Source organism: Diachasma alloeum, unplaced genomic scaffold (assembly GCF_001412515.2).
Source record: "Diachasma alloeum isolate Michigan unplaced genomic scaffold, Dall2.0 Dall_scaffold_00176, whole genome shotgun sequence".
Lineage (NCBI taxonomy): Eukaryota > Metazoa > Arthropoda > Insecta > Hymenoptera > Braconidae > Diachasma > Diachasma alloeum.
In genome coordinates this window covers 3,002,149-3,024,530 of record NW_021680342.1, presented here as the reverse complement: position 1 = coordinate 3,024,530, position 22,382 = coordinate 3,002,149, and the positions used below count along the sequence as shown (strand labels likewise).

The following is a 22,382-nucleotide window of genomic DNA, read 5'->3' as shown; positions in this document are numbered from 1 at the left end:
AAATACAACTGCGTGAAACACACCGGTGTATAAAAATCCAACTGCGTGAAACACACAGGTGTATAAAAATACAACTGCGTGAAACACACAGTAGTATAAAACTTCAACTGCGTGAAACACACAGTAGTATGAAACTTGAACTGCGTGAAATACACAGCAGTATGAAAATTCGGCTGCGTGAAACACACAAACTTCGCGCATGCGTGGAGTGTATGGAGTGTACGGGAGTGATTCACGCAATGGTGCGAATAGTCACGGCCTTATATAAATATCTTTGAATTTATGATAGATTCGAATTCTCATGAGGATATTTTTTGGGGAAGAGCGTGGAACTTTCTGCTCAAGAAAAGTTTCCGTTCTAATTTTTCTATTTTCTTAAGCTTTAGAAATATCCATCGAAATCTAATTGTTTTGTTGGTCTAGAGAGCTAAGTCGTTGATTTTTTTTATGACAATATGTGGAGAACCCCTTTTAATCTGTAGGATATGAAAGAATTTTATGACTTCTTTTGTAAATTTTATTCTGTTTCATAAGGAACTGACCCGCGAAAATTTTGCTCCTTTCTCTTCAGACATTTTTCTTCTCTCATATCTTCTTACTTCAGAGATACTCATCAACAACTTGTTCCATTCATTTCTTTTTCATCTTAACTTTGTAAGAATATCTTTGAATCCATGAGAAATGAAAAATTTCCATGTGGACCTCATTAGTAAAGAATGAAATCTACATGAAAGAATGTCATCATCTCACTACTGAATTATCCCTCGCCCTAATTACATTAGAATTCCACTTGAATCATAGTCCCATCATTGATTTGGAATTCAAATTTATTTGGAGTTTCCAACACTGAAGATTTTTAATTAAAATCCCTCCATAATTACCCAGGAAACCTAATAAGCTGAGTGTAGTATGGACGAGAAGAAGCAGAAGAGTGAGTTCGGAGCCCCTCGAGTGGGAGCCATGTCTCAGCGATCCTCTAATTGGCATTGTCAGCTGGCCAGTCCCCGACAATCACACTGTCTCTGTCACTCTCTTCAAAGACCCTAGAACCCACGAATTGGAAGACAAGGATTGGACATTCGTTGTTGAAGATGTATCACCAACTGGTAAAAGACGTCACGTGGCTGCCACGAATATCAACATGAAAAAATATGCCACCCTCGAATCTAGTCAGCAACAATTGAAATTGGACTTGAAGCCAACATCCAAGAAAATCGTTAGATCAACGATAGAGTGCACTTTGTCCTGTGTTTTTCTGCGCGAGGGAAAAGCCACGTAAGTAGTTTTTTCATTGACACTGAATTGATTAACTGCGTTGTAAAAACAACAGACGAACTAATTTCACTTACACTTCAGTTTTTGGAGCATGTATGGTAGGAAAATATCCGAAGGGTTTTTTTTGTGGAACGAAATGAAAACTGGAAGGGAAAATTAGCTCTCAAGAAAATTCAATTCATATTCTTGAATTTCCTACGTCAAAACTTTCTTTCTATGATAATTTTTTAGTATATTATTATTTCTTCAATTTCCTTGAGGATCTTCTCCATAAAAAATACAGTAAGACCTCCAATAAACGTAATCAAGAAGATGTTCCCATCTTCCCTACATTCTGAGACATCAATTAGGCAAAAAAACAGTTCTTAATGAATATTTTTAGACGAATACTACTAGAATTGTTTTGGAATCTAAGTTACAATTGAATAAATTGAAAATTCAGAGCAATTTTTACCTGCATTTGCCCAAATAGGCCTGAAAATCCCAATTTCCTTGATTATTCCAAAAATTAACTGATTCATCAGTAACAACACACATAGAAATTTCATAAAAATTAGTAATTGTTAAAAATTTCAACATTTTGAACTTCAAATTTCAAGAATAGAAAGAATGGTTTTCTAACATTGCATAGCAGATTGCAAAATTTTTAGGAAAACGCTTCCTATAGCTATTCTCCCCAAACTACACGATATTTTCCAAAAAACTCATTCTCAATAAAAGGTCCATAATTCTCTCCTCCATTCAATCACGATTCAAACTCCTAAATTCTGCATTTCTCAATTCATAAATTGATGATGATTGAAACAGGGATGAGGACATGCAGTCAATGGCAAGTTTAATGTCAGTAAACAACAACAGTGACATAGCCCCCCTGGACGATTTCGATAACGAGGACATCCCCGAGGACGTCGAGGAGGTGTCCCTCAAGAACCTGGACGAAATTCTAGACATATCAACGCAGATTGACTTGATGACGAGTAGCTTAACCGAAAGCGAGATGCCCAGCACCCCAGTCAGTATCGCAAGCCTAGCGAAAGACGATGCCATGACTCCCACGAACATCGAGCCAAGACTTCCTCGGGGCTTGAGTGCCAGCGCCATTTCCGATAACCTGCGGGATATATCTCCAATAAAGAACGAGATTGCCGTTGAGAACGACAAGAACACGGCGATGAGATCGAAATTACAGCCCCTGGATCTGAAGAAGAACGAGACAGGCGCCCCAAGACTGAGAGAGATAACACCTGGCCAGGATCTCCTCGAGTGGTGCAAGGATGTAACTAGAAATTATCCTGGTGTAAGAGTCACTAATCTCACGACTTCCTGGCGCAATGGAATGGCTTTTTGCGCTATAGTACATCATTTCAGACCTGATCTCATCGAGATTGATTCCCTGCTGCCGCACGACGTGAAGGGAAACTGTAAAAAGGCTTTCGATGCTGGTGAGGCACTTGGGATACCCAGGGTAATTGAACCTGCGGATATGGATATACTAACGGTGCCGGATAAACTTGCGGTTATGACGTACTTGTATCAGTTGAGGGCTCACTTCACTGGTCATGAATTGGAGGTAAGAAGATTACCTAATTTTTTGTGAAATTCGTTAATTTTTCTCGATAATTAGTCTTTGGAGGACATTAATGAATGGAGTGAGAGAAATTTCTGTGAGACACACATTTATCATAAATTGTCCCATTTTTTACTAAGTTGATTTCATTCAACTAATATTTTTTGAAGAATGTTGAAAGATTGGAGAGATATAGGGTATTTTCATGAGAATTTTAAGAGGCATCAGGAAAAGATGGGAAAATTCTCATCAGATTGAGAGATACAGATCATAAAAGCATCCTAAATTGCCCCATTCTCTCCTCATTTGCTTTCGCTTTACAATTTTTTTGTCAGATGAGTTGATTTCGTTTTATAATTAGTGTTCGAAGAACATCAATGAATGGAGTGAGAAAAATTTCTGTGAGATTCACAGATATTCATTATAAAGTCATCATAAATTGTCCCATGATTGTGCCAAAGAGTGGAGAGATCAATCAATTTTAATTCACACATATCCGTTGAATGGTGGAGGAATTCGAGAGGGATAGGAAAGTTCTCGTAGATAATTTGACAGGAAAATCAAATGGTTCATTAAATCTTCCATTTTAACTTTAATTAATGAATTTCATTAATGTTTCGTTTCCTTACTTTGCAGGTTCATCAAATTGGTAAAACAACAGACGAATCCTCCTACATGATCGGTAGATTCAACACGGACAACAATTCTGACGTCAGCGTTCAATTATTCGGCCAGGAAATCAGAAACATGAGGAAGAAAGAGGGGATGGAGCAGAGGGGGCACAGGGCAGACAGCAACAGAAGGTCAAATCCTTTTGATTATAAAAGAGACGAGTCCTGTGCTGATTCTCTGAAGCATAAATTGCACTTGAGTCTGAGCACAGACAGCCAGGACTATGAACTGGGTAAAGACAAGTCTCCGACGAGTGTCAAGGATGTCAAGGACATCATTCTAGCGAGTTCAAAGAGTATTCTTGGGAAAGTTCTGTCTCCCTCGAAGGAAAAGTACTCGTCTAGGGAGAAGAGCAAGTCTCCACCTCGGTCGTTACATGTGCCTCAGCAACGCCCCATTCTCATGACCAGGAGACAATTGACTGATCCCTTTGGCTCTGACGATGAGGAGGAGAATATCCAGGTGGTTGATGGTAAATTGTCACAGAGTATCTCCATGGGGAAGTCACCAATGTCTCCCAGAGATGTAAGTCTATTTTTTTTAGGAATTGATATTAACAATTTTCAATCTTCAAATTGGGGAATTTAAACAGAAAAAAACAATGAACTAATTCGCGGAAAGTCGAGATGATTTAACTGACACGCTGCTTATATTGAATTTTTTAAACATTCCCTTTGTATGACTGAATAAGACAAATTCCTCAAACCTTGGAGAATCATTAAAATTGCAAAAAGTCAAAGTTTGTATTTCACCCTCTCTCTCAACGTGAATAAAAATAGAAGGAAAGAGTTGAACTATTAATCTTTGAAAAGAGGCTTCTTTGATGAAAAATTGCAATATCGAGCGGCACATTGAAGGCGCTAATTACTCTTCGTTATTGAAGCTTTCATCATAATTAAAAAATAAAGGAATAAAAAACTTTTCGTGGTGCAGCGGATTATTTCAGCCCTATCTCTTTCGCCTGCATAACGCTATCACCCCTCTAAAAATGCAAAAGAATGAATAGCTATCGATCCGAACGAGCCTAATGCCCTTTTTCATTAACAGGAGTTGATTGACCGTGGCATGCGGGCGAGCTCCGAAGGCCGTGGAACAATGTCACCATCACACGGAGACTCTCGTTCTCAACACGTAAGAATTACTCTCAAACCCCAGATTAGAAATTAGAACGAAATCATCTAAAAATATAGCTGCAAACTGAATTTTCCCCGAACATTCGTCAGAGGAAGAAATTTCGTAAAATTTCTGTTTTTTCCATTCTTTTTTCCTCTCGTCTCATTAAACAAAATCAAATAAAAAAATTAAAAATTTGGAGTCCAGGAATTTCCATAGAATATTTTCCATTGAACATTTCTATAAAAAACAGATAAACTGCAGAATTTTTCCATACAGTCGGTCAAAAACTAATAGAATGTTCAATAAAAATCTAATTAAATTGTCTAGCTAAATTTTTTCGCACATTTCACGATTTTCTATTTTCAACAGCCATTAGTAACGCGTCACGACGAGCTCCGCGAGCGTGCGAGACAGCTCCTGGAGCAAGCGAGAAGCCAGACAAAGACGTCGAACGTATCATCACCAGTATCAAGTCCAGTGGAGGTACACCATACAAAAATAATGAGCATGACAAAACAGAAATAATGGACTAACTTTTTGTTGAAGGCGCAGAATGACGAGGACAGGCAGGCACAGCTGCGTGAGAGGGCACGCAGACTGATAGCAGAGGCTAGGATGGGTGTTGTTGTAACACCCAGTCAATTGGTGGATGATAACAATAGCGACAGACGTTCTATTGATGATCAGAATAATAGCCCGAGGAGAAGTATGACTCCGTCTACACCTGGAGATCGTCTGAGTATAAAAGTATTCAATGATTATTCAATCTAACTAATGAACATTAACACACAGAAAAAAAATTCTAGTTCGCAGTAATTTTTACTGAACTTCAGTATGAATTATTCTTAAATCAGGGCCCTCTCATTCTCTTATTGCAAAGCATTTTTGTTTCTGTAAACTAGAAAATTCTTTTTTGTATTATTAATATCATAACTACAAAATAATTTGTTAATAATCGCAATTGATTATGATCATTTAACATAAATTAACTCCAATTAATTATCGATGTAATCTTTTACAGTCTGAGCACAATGGAAATGTTCTGGCAAACGCCAGTGCAGTGGATGTCGACAAGAAAACGAATTCCCCACTGTACTCGTTCTCGAAAATTCTGGAAAGAATTTCCCCTGAGAAAAGTCCCGAGAGAAGTCCCCACACAATCAGAGGCTTGGGGAAGGACATGACTTCCTACATTCAGAATGAATTGGAGGCACTGGAGAGGGAGCAGAGTCAGATAGACGTGCAAGCAGCGAAGCTCGAGAAACAATTACGAGCGGCCATGGAGAGCGATAATGAGGAAGACACTGAACGGCTTATGTCCCTCTGGTTCACTCTCGTTAATAAGAAGAATGCACTCCTGAGGAGGCAGATGCAGCTGAATATTCTGGAGAAGGAGGACGACCTGGAGAGGCGATTTGAATTATTGAATAGGGAGCTGAGGAGCATTCTTGCTGTGGAGGAGTGGCAGAAAACTGCTGAGCAGAAGGTCCGGGAGAATTTGCTGCTGGAGGAGCTGGTTTCCATTGTTAATAAGAGGGATGAGCTCGTGCATCATTTGGATACACAAGAAAGAGCGTAAGTTTATGATATAATATGAGTGATTTTAAAAAATTTGGGTAAATATGGTTTATTCTTAGGATGAATGAAAAAATGTCGAATCTTTTAGTAATTTTTCAAGCTGCAAACAGACTTCTAAACATTTTCTTCTCAATTCACCTATTTTTTAGATGAATGACCCATTTAGTGGAAGAGTGTCGAAATTTGAGAAATAAGCCTTTCATATCCTGTTGAATATCATCGTTTTGATAACGAGTAGTTCTATGAGAAAATAGATGTTTTATTCGAAATTTTCTCAACTTCAAAATTATTTCTCGAAGTTTTCTCATTTGAGTCAATGAAGTTTATCAATTAACTGCGCAAGTAGTACTAATACTGTCATGATTCCCCTTTCATTTTTTGCAGGATTGAAGATGACGATGAAATTGAAAGAGACTTGTCCCGGGCCGGACTAGCTCAGCGAAACAAAAATTGCGTTATCCAATGAATAAAGTGCTTGTAATTTGAGCTTTAAAGTTGGAAAGTTTGAAGTTCACGCTGCTGTGGAGTTGCCAAAGAACAAATTGAACATTGTGTTTGTAGAACGGTACGTTGAAATGCCTCGTTTAGTTACCTCGCTCGGTTATTTTCACTCGGGGATGAAAGCATCAATAAATTAGGTAAATTAGAAGGGAAAAATGAGAAGAAAGACATCGATAAATCATGGACAAATGGGGGATGAGTTACGGTAGGAGCCGCCAAGGACCTTTTTTATTACGTGATAATTATGGGTTTGAAGCTCTCTTTTGCTCACGACTTTAGAATCAATTTTAAAGTTAAACTAGTGTTAATCCATTATTTTATTCGTATTGGGGGTTTCCATAAATCGAAATAATATTATCCACTGATTAGGAGTAATTAAAATCATCATCGTCGATTGATCATACTCACAAATGTGCCATAGGAGCATCTCGGTGCAATTTTTTTTGTTCGTGAAAAATTGATAATTCACTGATACGAATCTATATTTCATTGCTCATTTCACTCGTTCAAGGCTACAAGTGTTTTTGTACTCGATTGACTGTTTTTTGAGACAAAATATGACTGTTTCCATTATTAAGGTTCATCCCAGCATTACATTCACATCAATGTGATTTAATAGAATGAGAAATTGCAGTCGCAATTAATAACAAAATGATTAATTCAAGTAAAGAATCAATTTTTGTTCTTTCCACTTGAAATTATCATGAAAATAACGAAGCTGTGCATGGCATTAATTCATTCTATTCAATTAATGATTTAGTGTGCACGTTTTTTATGCATAATGAAGATTCTAAAAATTGTATTAAAGAACAAATTGTGTGCAGATATTTTTTTAATTCGCTTCGACGAAAAATTGATCAAGAAGTATCTTTCTTAATCACGAGAAGAAAAAAAATTTATTGCCAAAAGAATTCTCTGTGAATTGCTGTTGATTGATTTTAAGGTATATAAGGCCTTCGGTTTGAACCAATTGACTGGAGAATAGTTACTTTACATTGTTTCGAAAATTCGTTGATTGTTTTTGTTTCAAGAGACATTTTCATTGGTAATTGAATCCACGAAATAAAAGAACAAAGCTTTAACAGTACTATAAATAAGTAATATTTAATGCGTGAAGCTTATTGTCTTAAAGGAGTAAGACTAAATCGTCCACATGATGTAAATACTTGCAAGCGAAATGAAATTTACATTGTCGAATTTATCATTTTTATTAGAGAAAATTATTTAAGAATTTCATCTCTGTAAACGCCACTCTCGCCTCTTCATTCTAGTTTTATTTATCGTTTATTGTAGAGCTTATGAATTCAGTAAGTAGTGAATTTTTAATTTCGTGAAATCAATAAAGTCATTCAATTCAAATGAATCATTGCGAGTCTCAATTTGTGGTAGTAAGTCCAAGAATTCCGTGCATGCTGGGACCGAGGGAAATACAAGGGATTACGTCACAAAATCGAGTAAAAATCCTCCCCATCACTGAAACATGTAATTCCCATGATGCATGCCGTCTGACTTGACACTTTTTATTACTCCTGTACAGATACAAATGCGGGTCTATCATATTAGACCTAATTGACGCGTCAGCGTCTCTTTGGAAGGTTTCAATTCTAAACGTAAGGTATAAATGGAATTATAAATCATCATGTGTAACGGTTTAAATTTTTTCTACGTAATTTGAGGGGAAGAGGCCATTTCTTCCGTTCAGTCTGCCCTCCCACCAGCCACCTTCATCTGAAAGACAAAACGTGAATTAAATCGATTGACGAATGAGTTTAGGAATGACGAATGAACAATAACAAAACTGTCGAATTCCAAAAAGAAAAAGTCAATTTTTCGTATCTCCAAATGTTGAAATTTTCACATAAAATGTGAGTTTAGGTGAGAATGTCAAGACCTTTTTTGCTAGATTTTGTTAATTTTCTCCCCTACATAAAAAGATCTGTTGGACAAATAAGGTTTTGCATTAAATTGTTCTATTCCTCGATACGAAAGTTGAATTGAAACTGTTAGACCCGTATTTTTCCATTTCAACAAATGAGAGATTGATTAGTTTTAGGTAATTACAAACGTTTCCGTTGTTTTTTTAATCGGAAAAAACCTTGACTATTTCCTAATTTTTCAAAATAAAAAAATAAGTGTCTCATGCAGCAAAAATATTAAATTTGGCTGGAGTCAACTACATTTTAACATTTTTCTTTTCATAAATATCAAATCATCTCCATAATGAGTCAATTTCCGTTGAAAAGAAGAAAAAAACCTCATTTGTCAGAGGTTTAATCAATCAGCAAAAACGTTGTCACTTCAATACAGAATTATATTCGACACGATGACTCACGTTCTTTTAATACTTCAATGACATCCCCCTCCTTGAGCGCCAGTTCATCCAAGTCTTGTGGACTGTAATCATAGAGAGCCTTGACTCTTGGAAGATTCGAGACTGGAGGTGGTCTCGGTGGTAGTCGTTGTGGCTGGGGCCCCTTATTTCTATTGGAATGCATTTGAAGAGCAGCAGCTAGCCTCTGGTTGGGATCATCTATCCCAGTGACTCCTGTAGACAATCGATTATCACTGCTCCTGTTCTCCGTCCTCTGATTGTTGGTGAATGGATGGACCATCGGTTGATTCGGTGGTGCTGGGTCTGAGGGAGGCGGAGGAGCTCTCAGGAGACCTACTCTCGGTGCTCCCGAGGGATTCACCAGTATTTTACCGAGGGATGCTGATAGCCCAGCGACTTTACTATTGCTGTTATTATTGTGAGGTCTATGTACGTGTGGCCGATTGGGTGGCAGTTGGGGTCTGGAACCTGTCGGTGCAGTGTTAACGGTACTTTGGACACCTGACAGTATTCTTGGTGTTTGTCGCGGTTCGGGGATTGGAGGCCTCTCAGGTCTCGAATTCTGGTTTATTATTGATGGATTATTGTGCAGGGATGGTGCAGGTCGATAATTCATGGGTCTAAACATGAAAAAATGCAAATTATTATAGACAAACTAGAGGATTCATTGACAAATTAATTAAAGTTATTATTGTCCATTAAAAAAATTCTTCACAGCCTGTCAACTCTTCAAATATTTGGATAACTAGTGATTTCATGAGATGTTAAGTCACTTTTCTCATAGCCGAGGAAATCCCTCGTAATCAAAATAATTCAACATTCAACAAGACCTTGAAATTTGACTCGCTCCAACAAATTTATGGATGTTAATTAAAGATGTTTAACATGTCCTTTCATTTTCCAAAAATCTAATTTTCATTTGTTCAAAAAAATTCTGTAATTTTTTTTGAATGATGGGGGAACCCATGAAACTACCATTTTTTATAGTCAAGAAGACTTAGTTGCAGTAGCTTTAGCAAAATGAAATAAAAAAAATTCTTCTTATTCACGGGCTCTTATGCGATTCATTCCCAAATTAATAATTCACTACTAGAAGTCAAAAAACTACTGAATCCAATGAATTCATAAATTACCTCGTTGCACTCCTCTGCGCGGCAGCTCTACTGGGTCTCGAATTGGCGGGCAAACCGGGTCCAATGGTCACATTCAGAATCTTCCCACTCGAGTTCAAAACCTCCTCATCCCCCCAGCCAGTCTGCGTAAACTTAACTTGCCGAGTGCCGCCGCCCCCCCAGCCCTCCTTCTTAACTTTAAACTCCAAATTATTGCTGAACCTGATATTAAGTGGATGCCCCACGACTTCGAGATACTTTTTGCTGAGAACCGACAGAAACTCCGTCTTGAACATAACTTGCAGAAGACTTGCGTAGTCCTCCTTGACATGAATGATGACAAAATCGTCTTGCAAAGTGCTCAGCGAAACATGGCTAATCTGCTCGAACATGAGCTTCCTTTTGACGATCTCCTCAGAGACTCTCTGGCCCCGAGCAAACCTCCCCCTCCCCGACTTCCCCGGCTTCTCCGCCCTCCCAATCAAATACAAGCAATTCCCCGTCAGCACCAGATCCCTCCTGCACATCTTGAACCTCCTATCATACTTCCTCACAACCTCAGCGAACAGAACCTTCTCCCTCCTCCCAAGAAGACTCGTGAGCCCAGGCCTCCCATCGAGCCCAATATAATCCCCAACGAAGTTCCTCTCCAGACTCGGTTTACGCCTCTGCTTGTGCCGATACATTATGTCAGCAGCTGCCTGTTTCTCGCTGTCCTGTCTCTTCCTAGCGAAGAACTTCTTGAACGCCTTCTGAATGATCCTCGCGTAGAAGTTGAATTTTCTGTCTCTGGCCTCCTCCAGCATGAATATGCTCTCCGGGGCTTTGATGAAGACCTTGGTGATCCCCAGTTGGTACTGGCTCTCGTCAATGTGAATGCTCGACATGATCCACTGGACCCCTCTCCTCTCGTCCCCAGACCAGATCGGCCAGCTCTCACGCGTCAGAATGGCGTATCTGTGCAGGAATTTAGCGAATGATCTTCTGTACGCAAAACCCGCCCTCCTGACCCTTATGTTCTCCTTCAACCCCAGGTACTCCACCTGGTGCTTCACTCGCATCTGGTCCCAGTCCCGCGGCTTCTTCGTCTCATTCGGTTTTATGCAACGGATGTAGTGCGGAGTGCACTTCATGAGTTGTGCAACAAGTCTACTCGCTTGGCTCCTGATTTTACTTCCCGCTGTCGACGGTTTCTTCAGGGTCTTCGTTTTTTTCGCCTCTTCGTCGGGGGGGTAGAGGGACTGGATGAGGGGGTTGGAGCTGCTCCTCATGAGCTCAATTAAATCCGTGAAGAGGACATCCCGGTTTTTGTCGCAGAACCCGTCCACCGAGTAGACCACCTGTCCGGCGTAGTGGAGAATGGCGAAGCCATCGCTTGTTCCCAGAAAGTGGGCGTGGGTGTTGGAGGCTGTGGACAGCTTCTTCTGGAGGTCCGAGTCCGCTGAACCCGTGCCGCTGTGCAGCGTTGCGCAGATGTCGTCCAGGATCAGGAAGATTCCGGGGGGACGCTTGCCTTCGAGAAGGTCAACCACTATCGCGTTATTGAAGTAGTCAATTGGCGTCCATTTGATGTTCTCTGCTATGTATTCCTCCTAATTGATTGATTAGGGGGATTAGCGGGTTGCGGGGGCTGAGGTCGTTAGGAATTCTTGAAATGCAATTGACAGGTGCATTACATTGCTCGCGAAATTATGGATTTATACGCGTGTTAATGCTTGCATAGCAATTCACAATTTCAAAATTTAAGTGACGGTATCGTAATTTTTCACAGCAGATTCAGATTAAAATTACGGAACGCTCTGGACAAATTCCGTGATAGTTCTCTCAAATTTCCTACAACCACATTTCGCTCAGGAATTACGGAGAGGTACGTAATTTTTATTGAATATTTCTCTCCGTGTAGTTAATCACTTATTTCATTGAATTTTGCAAAGTATGATTTGTTTTGTGAATAAGTTCCATGTTTTTTAACTTTCAAAATTACAATTTGCAAAAAAATAGTTTGTTCGTTAACATTCTTATAAATAAAGAAATAAATAAATAAATCTTATAAATCTTATAATCTTATAAATAAATAAATTGTGGGAATAGTTTGAACTCGAGTTACTCGAGTTATTGAATAATTCTTACCTGTTCTGCTTTCAACGTCAACTCAATAAATATCTGTTGCAATTTTTCGTTGACAAAGTTGATGCAAAACTGCTCAAATCCGTTGGTCTCGAATATTTCGAACCCATAAATATCGAGGATAGCAATTTCAAAGGAGTCTCCGGTGGTCTGCATGGCTGAATTGACACGTTTCACCAAGTAATCAAACAGCCTGGCATAAATATCTTTGGCCAGTGCATCACGTGTGTAAAGTGCCTGTGGTACATTGAGTGTTACATCAACACTCTCCGACTGACTGCCCCATTTGGACTCGAATTCCCTTGATGTCAATTTATGGGAGAGACGATCCGCAGAAATGCCGAGTAGATACGACGGGAATTCAAGTGCTGGAGTAAAAAGAGGATAGACATGTGTTATTTACTTCGTTAAATGTAATTTACAGGGGAATACCTGCCTCTTCCATCGGCAATTTGGGAGTAATTTCCGTTCTCCCGGAATTTAATGCTTCCTATGTGGAGGATACCGGAGACTATCCTCAGGAGGTTTGATACCTCGGTTTCTACGATTCCCATGACACTCAAGGCTGCAATATAATTGTTTGTTTGATCCTTTGTTTCGGTATTGAGGGCATGGGGACGCGGAGTGATTCATAGATATGGGAATGTATCAATTAGTTATCCTGAAGGTTGATAAGATTTCGGTGTTCACTCGTGGTGGGATTATTTACCTTTCAAGGTCTCTTGAAATTCTTTGGCATCAGATCCACCTACACGATCAGCTTGCCGGAGGGCAGTGCCGTCCCAATTCATCAGGTAATCGCAGTTATCGAGTTCTTGTCTCAATCCCAACTCCGCTGATAACGAAAATGAAAAGATAAGACCAAAATATTCGTCTCAAGTAGTTTACACTGTTAAAAATTTTCGTCTGAATTTTGCGTGCCGAATTTTTATAGTGTTTAATTTCCCCTGAAACTTCAGGAAATATTGTATTTGAAAAATCAAATGTTCCGTTGATTTTCTGTTCGAATGATCTGAAAATCAATAAAATACTTGAATTTTTAGTTAAATTATTGCGTGAAAATTCATAAAAATCGGGGAAAAATTGAAAATTTATGTCATTCTGTTTCTGAATATTCATATTTCATTGAAAATTCAATCAAGTTGTGAAATTTGATCTCACTCGCACTGAAAATTCATGAATTTCCTTGAATTCTAGCCGACTCAATGTCACTTTCAGGAGAATTACTGTCATTTTCCATGAAATTTAAAAAAATTTCTAACAGTGTATGATTCATGATTAATTGAAGACCGAAAAAGATTTTTCATCGAAATCCTAGAGCAAACAAATTCACTTTCCTTCATGAAAAGTAGAGGTAACAGACCATTAAAGATTTATCTGCAGGTCTTTAGGATTGAAAATTTCTCATGGCATTCAATCATGCGTATATCCTATTCAATTAACTCGTGTTTCCCCGGATAATTGATTTTTTCCATGGAATTTCTACCGCCAGAGGAAAATACGAAGAAATCCAGGACGAGAGTATTTTTTTTAGTTCGTTGTAAATTAAAAGAGAATCGCAGCACGTGTCGTCAGGGGAGAATGACCCTGATGGCGGGGCCCCCTACTTACATTTCATCTGCTCATTTGCGCCAGATGCCAGCTGATAAAAAATGTGGAAGCTTCTTTCGCCAGTGTTGTGCCTAACCACTCGAGATTTTTCCAAGAGGAAGTTTGTGATTTTACCGCCAATGGGCTGTCCGCCATCACCAAACTGCATCTCTACGTATTTCCCCTTGAGCAGTAAATAGATTTTTTTTAAGAATCTGTGAATTCACTGGTGAAATGGATAAGTGGGTGAAATAATCGTAATTGTAAACATGCAAACATGTGAATCTCATAAATAAATCATGGAAATTTTTTCAACTACATTTGGAGTCGATTTGTAATGAATTCCTCAATGTAGACAAATTTGTTATTATTTCGAAGAAGTGATTTTTACGATGAAAATTTGGAATGACAATTTTACAAGTATTTTACGAAATTTCCGACAGACTTCTTCGAAATTTTTATGAAGTGACACTTTCACGGAAATTCCAAGGAGTTTTTTCATTAAAAAATTCGTAATTGTATGAAAAAATCAATAGATACTGTAAATTTCAGTTCAATTATCCCATGAAAATTGCTAGAAATCCGAAAAATTTAGACAAAAATAACTTTGAATTCTCAATTCATCAAAAATTTAGGCCAATTTCGGAAATTCTCGTCTTCCTGCTGTTCTAAAATTTGGAATCGCACTATATTTTCAATGAAATTTGAAATTTCAATGTTCTTCTTTAAATTCCTCCTAAACTACAGACAAAATGACAATTTTTTCTAACATTTCAATTTGAAAATATTCTGTAAAGAAGCTCTGCAATCCCAATACAAATGTTGGACTTCTACATTCAGAAATTCATTTAAAAAAACTATGATTACTTCAGTGGTTCACCACACTGACCCACTCTCGCGCCCCTAAACCCATTCATAAACTCACAAATCGACTGCTATTATTATTCCTGATGGTCTTAGCATTGCCAAAGGCCTCAAGCAGTGGGTTGGACTCCAGGATAATGTCCTTGACTCTCTGTACGCGTTCGCCACCACCGCTTACCCTCGATACATAAGCCATTATGTACTTGGCTGCAACCGTCTTGCCGGCGCCTGACTCGCCGCTGTTTCATCGTAGCGGAGATGAATCAGAACAGAACGAGCGGAAAAAAAGCGAATAGAAAAATAATTGCGGGGACAAAGAGTGCATTTCAAAAACACGCGGATGACGAACCTTATTATGACGCACTGGCTCTCCACGTCTATCAGCATATTGCGGTACATGTCGTCCGCAAGACCATAGATGTGAGGTGGATTTTCGTACGGAGCCTTAACGATCCAGAAAGAATGCACAACGATTATTTCACGATATTTCCCGGCTAATTATTGCGCGAGTGAAACTTAATTACTCACCGCTCCCTGGTATATCTGCACCTCCTTCTCCCCAAAATAGGGCATCTGTTTGAACGGATTTATCGAGACCAAAACAGGCCCAATGCACGTCTACGTGTGAATACAAAAGTTGCATTGAGGAAAATAGTATCTCAGGTTCATTAAATCATTATGCAACCGCTCAATGGGTTTTACGTAATGTGCTGCATCTAGCAGGCGTACAATGGCCCCCAGGGGTCACTAGACTTTCAGTTAATGCACCTGAGATGAAGACTTGAGCGTGAGAAATTCTCATCCTCTCAATTTCCTATGGTTAAATGAAGGAACGAGGGGGCTTTGAATCCTATAAACTTTTATGATCAAAGGATACGAATATGTAGTCGTCCATATAGCGCTTCCGGAGATTCTCCATAATTGCTTCCTCCGTGATCTTTGGGAGGAGGACCATGTCGTCGACTCCCGACACTTTGACATTTTGACTTTGCCAGTGATGCTGCACCTAATGATGGAAGTTGTAAAGCCAAGTTGTTACGAGTTTGAATTATTAGTGGTGGGTCGGTGAAACGAAGTGACTAATTCTCGTCTCACTTTAGTTTTTGTATATGTTCTCGTGGAATTAATGGGAGATGGTAATTTTCTCTGTTATATTTGCGAAAATGTGGATTCAGGGAATTTTGGAGTAGAAATACAATCTTAATTTTTGAAAATGAAAATTTTTGAAAAATTAAGAATGAGTTATGAACGATTTTTATGAAAAGTTCTCTATTTTTCTTGAGGTCGGAGGTATTTATTTAACTTATTGGGTCGATGATTCATTGGGGTGAGTCATTAATTTTTTTCACATCAGTTTTTGAGATAGCGGAATCTTCATAAGGAGTTATTTGCAGAGGAAAGTGAGCGCTACAAACGCGTCTGCACGGAAATTACCTTATCTCCTTCGGTTTCAGAGATATACATCGAATGCTCGCTGTTTTGGCGGTTTATTACGCCGAGTCATTGATTCTCTTTATCCACGGGAGTTTTCGATGCATGTCTTATCGAAACTATGGGATATTGTGGAAATTAAATGGGGACTTGTGGGAAATTCATAAAACCTTGGGTTTTTAAGTGAAATTTACAAAAAGATATTTCGTACGAGAAGGTTTTCAGTTTGTTCTTAGAGTTTTTGATGAATAAACAAACAGTTTTCCGAGTCAACAGGAAATCGTGGAGTTCTCATAGATTACTTTTGTAGAGCGAAATGAGATCTGCAACAAAGTCTCCAAGAGAATGTTGCTATCATCGCAAATTGAAACCAAATATGATGATATGAAAAATGATAGTACATCTGAACTGATAGAAGAATTTATTTATCCTCAGCAAAAGTTATCAACTCTCAGCAAATTAAATGGAAAAAAGTTTTGTTGACAAGAGAGAGTTGAGACACAAATTAATTTATTAAAATTTAACAAATCATTAATTGGCGAAACCAAGAGGTGTGTCCCTACCACTGATAATGATTCTGAACTGATAGAAAATTTATTTGCTCTCAATAAAGTCTTTAACTTTTATCAAATTAAATAGAAAAAAATTTTGTTGACAAGAGAGAGTTTAGGCACAAATTAATTTATTAAAATTTAACAAATCATTAATTGGCGAACCCAAGAGGTCTGTGCCTATCTCTGATAAGGATTCTGAATCGATAAAAAATTTATTTACTCTCAACAAAGCCTTCAACTTCTATCAAATTAAATATAAAACATTTTTGTTGACAAGAGAGAGTTAAGGCACAAATTCATTTACTAATATTTAACAAATCATTAATTGACGAAACCAAGAGGTCTGTTCCTACCACCGATAATGATTCTGAGACGACAAAAAATTTATTTGCTCTCAACAAAGCCTTTAACTTCTATCAAATTAAATATAAAACATTTTTGTTGACAAGAGAAAGTTGAGGCACAAATTCATTCATTAAAATTCAACAAATAATTAATTGACGCGACCAAAGACCGATATTAACCAGATTGTGCGTCAACAATTAATGAATCCACCTCGTGACGATTGAATCGACAAATATATCCAGCAACAAGCCCGCATTCACAACAAATGCATTCCTGTATCAGTGTAAAAAGCCATTTCACTCCTGTGGAATTTCCCCTGCAGCATTGTTACAGCTACAAACCGTCAAATCTCAGTTGCCATCTGTAATTTGACCTCAGCTCTAATTTAAACGGGAATGGGAGTGTCGCGTCCGTCTAGCAAGTGCTTCCGCTCCATGTAAATGCCTCGGGACGAGTCCAGTAATTTTTTGTTCCCTTTGTAAATGTGCATTCGACGATTCACACACGCGCTGATGTCAAATCTTATTGTTTGTATCAGCGGTAAAAAAAAGAGAGAGAGGAAAAGCGAAGAAGAGAGAGAGAGATACTTCCGTTTACGGTTTCGTTCGTCGGCTGTAGACGATAGTGGGCTATTCGCCGGTGTGTAACGGTACATAAATGTTTTGAAACGAGAAATTGCTTATGTACATGTATTCCATTGTCAGAAAATCCAGGGACGCCGGTGACTTTATTTGGCTTAACGTGGGGATTCAACCTTGCAGGGGACGAGTGAAGGAAGAATGGATTTCCATGGGTGATTCATTTGAGATTAAGGTCGGCACTTTCTTGATAGGATCGAGGCTACGCTCTTCCTTTCGTTGAGAAATTCCAGATATTTAGGGAAATTTGTCGAGTGTTGAGTAAATAATTATCCAGGAATTCATGCTTTGTGAACAATACAGAGAATCCGTGCTCTGCGGTGTTTAAACTCTAGGACATTCTTTACAAGAAATTGAGGAATTGTTGAAGAACTCGAAAAAGAGTTCTAAATAAACGTAGAAGAAAAATGGGACATGCATTGAGAACAAATCTTCTGTAAAATCGTACTTTATATGCACATACACAGAGATAAAAGGGAGCAGGTTCTCGAACAAGTCTTGTTTGGACCGAAAAGTGGTTTTTGAGTTAAATTTGAAAGGCTCAAGCATGAATAAGCTTTCTGCACTCAATAGCATCGAAATATCTTTCATAAGGGCTAATTTATTAAGGTGGATTTGGCCCTTGAGTAACAATATTGCTATCATAACATCACTGTTATTTTATTTAAACATTAATTTCTTATCTGGGTGATTGCATAACCGAAACAAGGTACTACTGGCCCTTATTTCACTTAAAACGACCGTAGAATAACGAATAAATAGTTCTAAAAATGAAATTTCTTGCTTGAACAGAAAAAAACGTTTTTGGAACACCTAAATCTATTTTTGCGACACAAATTTTTCATCTTAGAACAGTTTTCGAACAGTCAGCACGAGATTTTCTCATATTTAATTTTAAAATAATTTTTAACTTGCGATTTTTTCGGGTCAAAGAGAAGACTTATTTGGGAAAATATTTATTTTTCACTCACTTCACTGTATTTTTTTCAGCTGTATAAGCCTCAAGAAAGCTTAAATAAATATGAAAAAAAGTAATTCTGCAAATATTAATGCAAACAATTTTAAATTTAATATTTTTAAAGTCTCAGAGATCGTTACATCTTATAATCAACATCACGAATACGAGAATGAATGAACAAACGTTAATTATCCAGGATTCCCTTTAAATGCTGTACATTTACTTTTCCGATGAATCACGACAATTTTTCGCCTCTTTTCCGGGTAGACGTTGTTCATTATTTGCTGACTAGTATTCTCGCGTCATTCACGATACCAAAATCGTATAATCCAATCACTGCGGACAGCGTATTAATAATGTGGGCCACAGAGGGGCTCATCAATACGCGTGGCCGTACAATACGAATAATTAAATTATTCATGGATATTATAACTTCAGAAATAAATGAAATTAGTACGTGAAGTTATTCCGAAGGCTGAAGTTGGCATTGCAAACTTCAATCTCTTTGTGCAGAATAAATTTTAATTGGGAGGTAATTTTCCAAGTTTCTACGATTGGAGGAGAGTTTCCGAGTAAAAACTTATTCCCATAATGAGGTTTTTTCTTCTATGTACACTGAGGGACGAAAATTGTCATTCGTTTCGCGTCGGTGAGCCCCAGTTGCCTCTTCCAGGGCTTCATGCTGTCTACAATCCACTCAACATCTACAATTGCCCGAGAAACAGAAATTTACAGTAAACAAAACAACGATACCTGGTGTATATTCAGTGATTCGTCATATCTTATCAGACACGATACACTTCAATTTGTGGATATCTGCGTACTCTGATAGAATGGTTCATTTATTCTGGTATTGAAAACTATTAAAATAACTATTCACGAATGGTACAGTTGAGTATAACCAAATAAATATTCGTTAATAGTCAACGAATTCAGTAGCGAAGTGGTTCAACGGTTTAAGTCGATTTTGACTATTCGTGAGTTTTCAATGAATATCTCGTAATCTAAGGCAGATAGCAAAATTTCTGTTATGACCTTTTCGGTAGAGGACATTGAGAGTTTCAAAAAAGATATTGGCGAAAATTTCGCTATCTTCCTTAGATTTGGAGATATTCCTCGAAAACTCAGATAAGAGTTAAGTCGACTTAAACCGTTTGGCCACTTCGCTACTGAATTGTTCACTTGAAAGGTGAAAGTCAAGTTGAATAAGGCTTCTCAAATATGCATTTGTTAATTGTTAACAAATGAACATTTGGAGCCGAATAGACTCTAGGCTTCAGCCAAATCCATTTGTTAACAATAATTAATCTCTTCTATCAGGGTAGTACACTGATAGAAAGATCCATTTATTCCAAACGAGATTCGTTAACTATTAATGAATGAACATTTGGTGAAACCGAATAAACCCTACACTGAGAGAAATTTTAATGGTAATTTCAATTACAAGGGAATTGTCAAAAAAATAATAGTTACGGTAACAATAAACATTGTAGATTCAACTATTACACACGGACGAAAAATTTAATAGAACCTATCGAATTCGTTAGAAAATTCTATTGAATTTCTATTGAACTGTTCTATTGGTTTTTGGCCGATTCTATTGAAATGTTCAATAGAAAATATTCAGTAGAAAAAGTCTAGAATTTCCTCGGCTCAAATTTTCCAAGTTTTTTCGTTTGATTTTCTTTATGAGAAGAAAAGAAAAATAGAATGGAGAAAACTTAGAAAATTTGAGTCGAGCAAATTCTACAGAAAATATATGAAAAGAATAAGTTATATGGAAAAATCAAATTCTGTTGACTTTTTCTATTGAATGTTTTCTATTGAACATGTCAATAGAATCAGCCAAAAACTAACAGAAAGTTATTAAACTTTCTATTAAGAAATTCAATAGAATTTTCTAACGAATTCGATAGGTTTTTCTATTAAATTTTTTCGTGCGTGCATTAAAGTGAACATTCCATCATAATGTGGATGACTCTATTTGACGTAGTAAATCGAACGATGAATCCTAGTTTAATCTACAAAGTTTATTGTTACTGTAAATATAATTTCTTTGACAATTCCCTTGTTGTTAAAATTACCATTGAAATTGTTCTCAGTGTAACCTTCAGCCAAATCCATTTGTTAACAATAGCTAATCCTTTCTATCAGTGTACCAGGGCTCATTGAATAGGATCACAAATGGGTGAAAATACACGGAGTTGAGCCGATTCAGAGGCACCCAAGGTGGATCGATCCTCTATTTTTTCATCCTTGGGACGGACAAGAGCGAGAGTCACGCGACGAGATTCTCAAAAACTATCTCACCTCACAACAGAGCAGTTAACGTTTTCTACTATTATCCGAACCACACGGAGAGCATGGGGACACGAAGGGGACCGGTTTAATTATCTAGACCACTGCAATTTTTAAGAGTTATTAAAATAACAGGTAGTCACACCGAAAAACTGCAGGCGGGAAAAATCAGAGTCGTGTTATGTGAAAGTTGGAATAATTATTTGTAACTAGTGGTGATTTCATTCGTTCATTCATGATTTTCGCTTTGGTCTCGCAGCTTTGTAAGGGAATGAATGAATAAATAAATAAATAAACGAGGAGTACACAAGGGAATGAATAAAAAACGAAGCGATAAAATGGTGAATAGGCAAAATGGGTAATGTGGATTATATGAATGTTGGATGAATAAAATGAGACTATAATGATACTGATAAAAGTCATGAAAAGTGAAGCACAACAAAACGGTTATTCTGAGAATTTTTTTTTAATTGTTGGATGATTAAGGGGATTGCCCTGAGGGGTTCTATGTTTTTCCTGCCATTAATACTTTACATTATCAATACTTACTTGCTCGCTACTCACGACACAACAGTCGGACACAACAGTTGGAAATAAAAACATTTAAACGAAAACTGCTGTTCAATTGTTGAAAATTGAGTGCTAAAATAATCAATAGATAATAAATAATGATTTAATTTCATTCACTTATATTTTTCATTCCAACAACGACTGCTATTTAATCTTTGAAAATTGAATGAGCCAACTTCGAAAATAGAAAACAGTTTCTTCCAATTACGGAAAAATGCCAATTACTCCACAGAAAAATCATAAACAAATATGAGTCAATTCCATTCATTTAATTTTCATTTTTGTCCCCAAACTTAATCAACGCCCAACACCTATTAATACTTGATATCTCGTTAAAGTCACCAACAACGGAAAATAAAGAAATTGAAACACCAGCTGCTGTTTAATCGTTGAAAATTGAATGAGCCACCTTCGAAAATAGAAAATAGTTTCTTCCAGTTACGGAAAAGTGCGAACTGCGCCGGTCGCAGGTATGACACAAAAACTTACCATTGTAGAAACTCGGAAACAACTCCGCACAAGAACTATAAACTTTATCACTAAAAACTTCACGTGGTTTCAAAATCAATACGGCGTCCCCTGAAAACCCCGTGGTAACATCGCGCTACGAATTGACGGAATACGCGAGGAGTGTCCGGAGACGGTATCAATCCGACTGAAGTGTCTCCCGGTGTCGTGAGTAATTCGTATGACGTGATGCGTCTCACATGGATAAACGAATGAGTCAGAGATTTTCAGAGAGTTGTAGCTAGCGTCGTGCCGCGCCACCGACTGATCGTGAGGGACCAAGTGCCACTGGCCGTGTGGCAGTAGTGCCAGCCCCCACGAGAAAACGTGTTATTTCTATTTCCCTC

At 37.8% G+C, this 22,382-nt stretch overlaps 2 protein-coding genes across 3 annotated transcripts in view; one reads left to right on the top strand and one right to left on the bottom strand.

Moving 5' to 3' along the window:
- The window catches only part of LOC107035453 (EH domain-binding protein 1), a 12,008-nt gene extending 2,978 nt beyond the window's left edge, over window positions 1-9,030 (top strand). Inside the window, exons 2-9 of the mRNA XM_015252860.2 lie at window positions 886-1,275; window positions 2,083-2,845; window positions 3,479-4,039; window positions 4,562-4,645; window positions 5,000-5,113; window positions 5,177-5,377; window positions 5,652-6,205; window positions 6,593-9,030. Of these exons, the coding sequence (XP_015108346.1) occupies window positions 886-1,275; window positions 2,083-2,845; window positions 3,479-4,039; window positions 4,562-4,645; window positions 5,000-5,113; window positions 5,177-5,377; window positions 5,652-6,205; window positions 6,593-6,674 (2,749 nt within the window). The 3' untranslated portion in view covers window positions 6,675-9,030. The remainder of the gene's footprint in view (window positions 1-885; window positions 1,276-2,082; window positions 2,846-3,478; window positions 4,040-4,561; window positions 4,646-4,999; window positions 5,114-5,176; window positions 5,378-5,651; window positions 6,206-6,592) is intronic.
- Window positions 8,214-22,312, bottom strand: LOC107035443 (unconventional myosin-Ie). Of its 2 annotated transcripts, none has more exons than XM_015252846.1 (12): window positions 22,018-22,312; window positions 15,612-15,740; window positions 15,263-15,352; window positions 15,084-15,178; window positions 14,796-14,973; window positions 13,892-14,054; window positions 12,990-13,115; window positions 12,717-12,845; window positions 12,284-12,648; window positions 10,175-11,745; window positions 9,042-9,661; window positions 8,214-8,437 (listed from the first exon to the last, which is right to left on the bottom strand). In XM_015252846.1, the coding sequence occupies exons 1-12, from the start codon at window positions 22,018-22,020 to the stop codon at window positions 8,361-8,363; spliced, it is 3,546 nt and encodes a 1,181-aa protein (XP_015108332.1). In that variant the 5' UTR covers window positions 22,021-22,312; the 3' UTR covers window positions 8,214-8,360. The 2 variants fall into 2 exon arrangements, with proteins under 2 accessions (XP_015108332.1, XP_015108322.1); XM_015252836.1 differs by lacking the exon at window positions 22,018-22,312 and adding an exon at window positions 21,508-21,589.
- Between the last annotated feature and the right edge of the window lie 70 nt (window positions 22,313-22,382).

What these genes read in the sequence shown, in the direction of transcription:
- LOC107035443 (XM_015252836.1), bottom strand. Translation starts at nt 21,561, where the DNA reads ATGTTTTTATTTCCAACTGTTGTGTCCGACTGTTGTGTCGTGAGTAGC. An exon ending in AGCCAGTGCGTCATAATAAG is followed by an intron (nt 14,974 to 15,083) that starts GTTCGTCATCCG and finishes ACGATGAAACAG; the next exon opens with CGGCGAGTCAGGCGCCGGCA. An exon ending in TGACGTTGAAAGCAGAACAG is followed by an intron (nt 11,746 to 12,283) that starts GTAAGAATTATT and finishes TCAATCAATTAG; the next exon opens with GAGGAATACATAGCAGAGAA.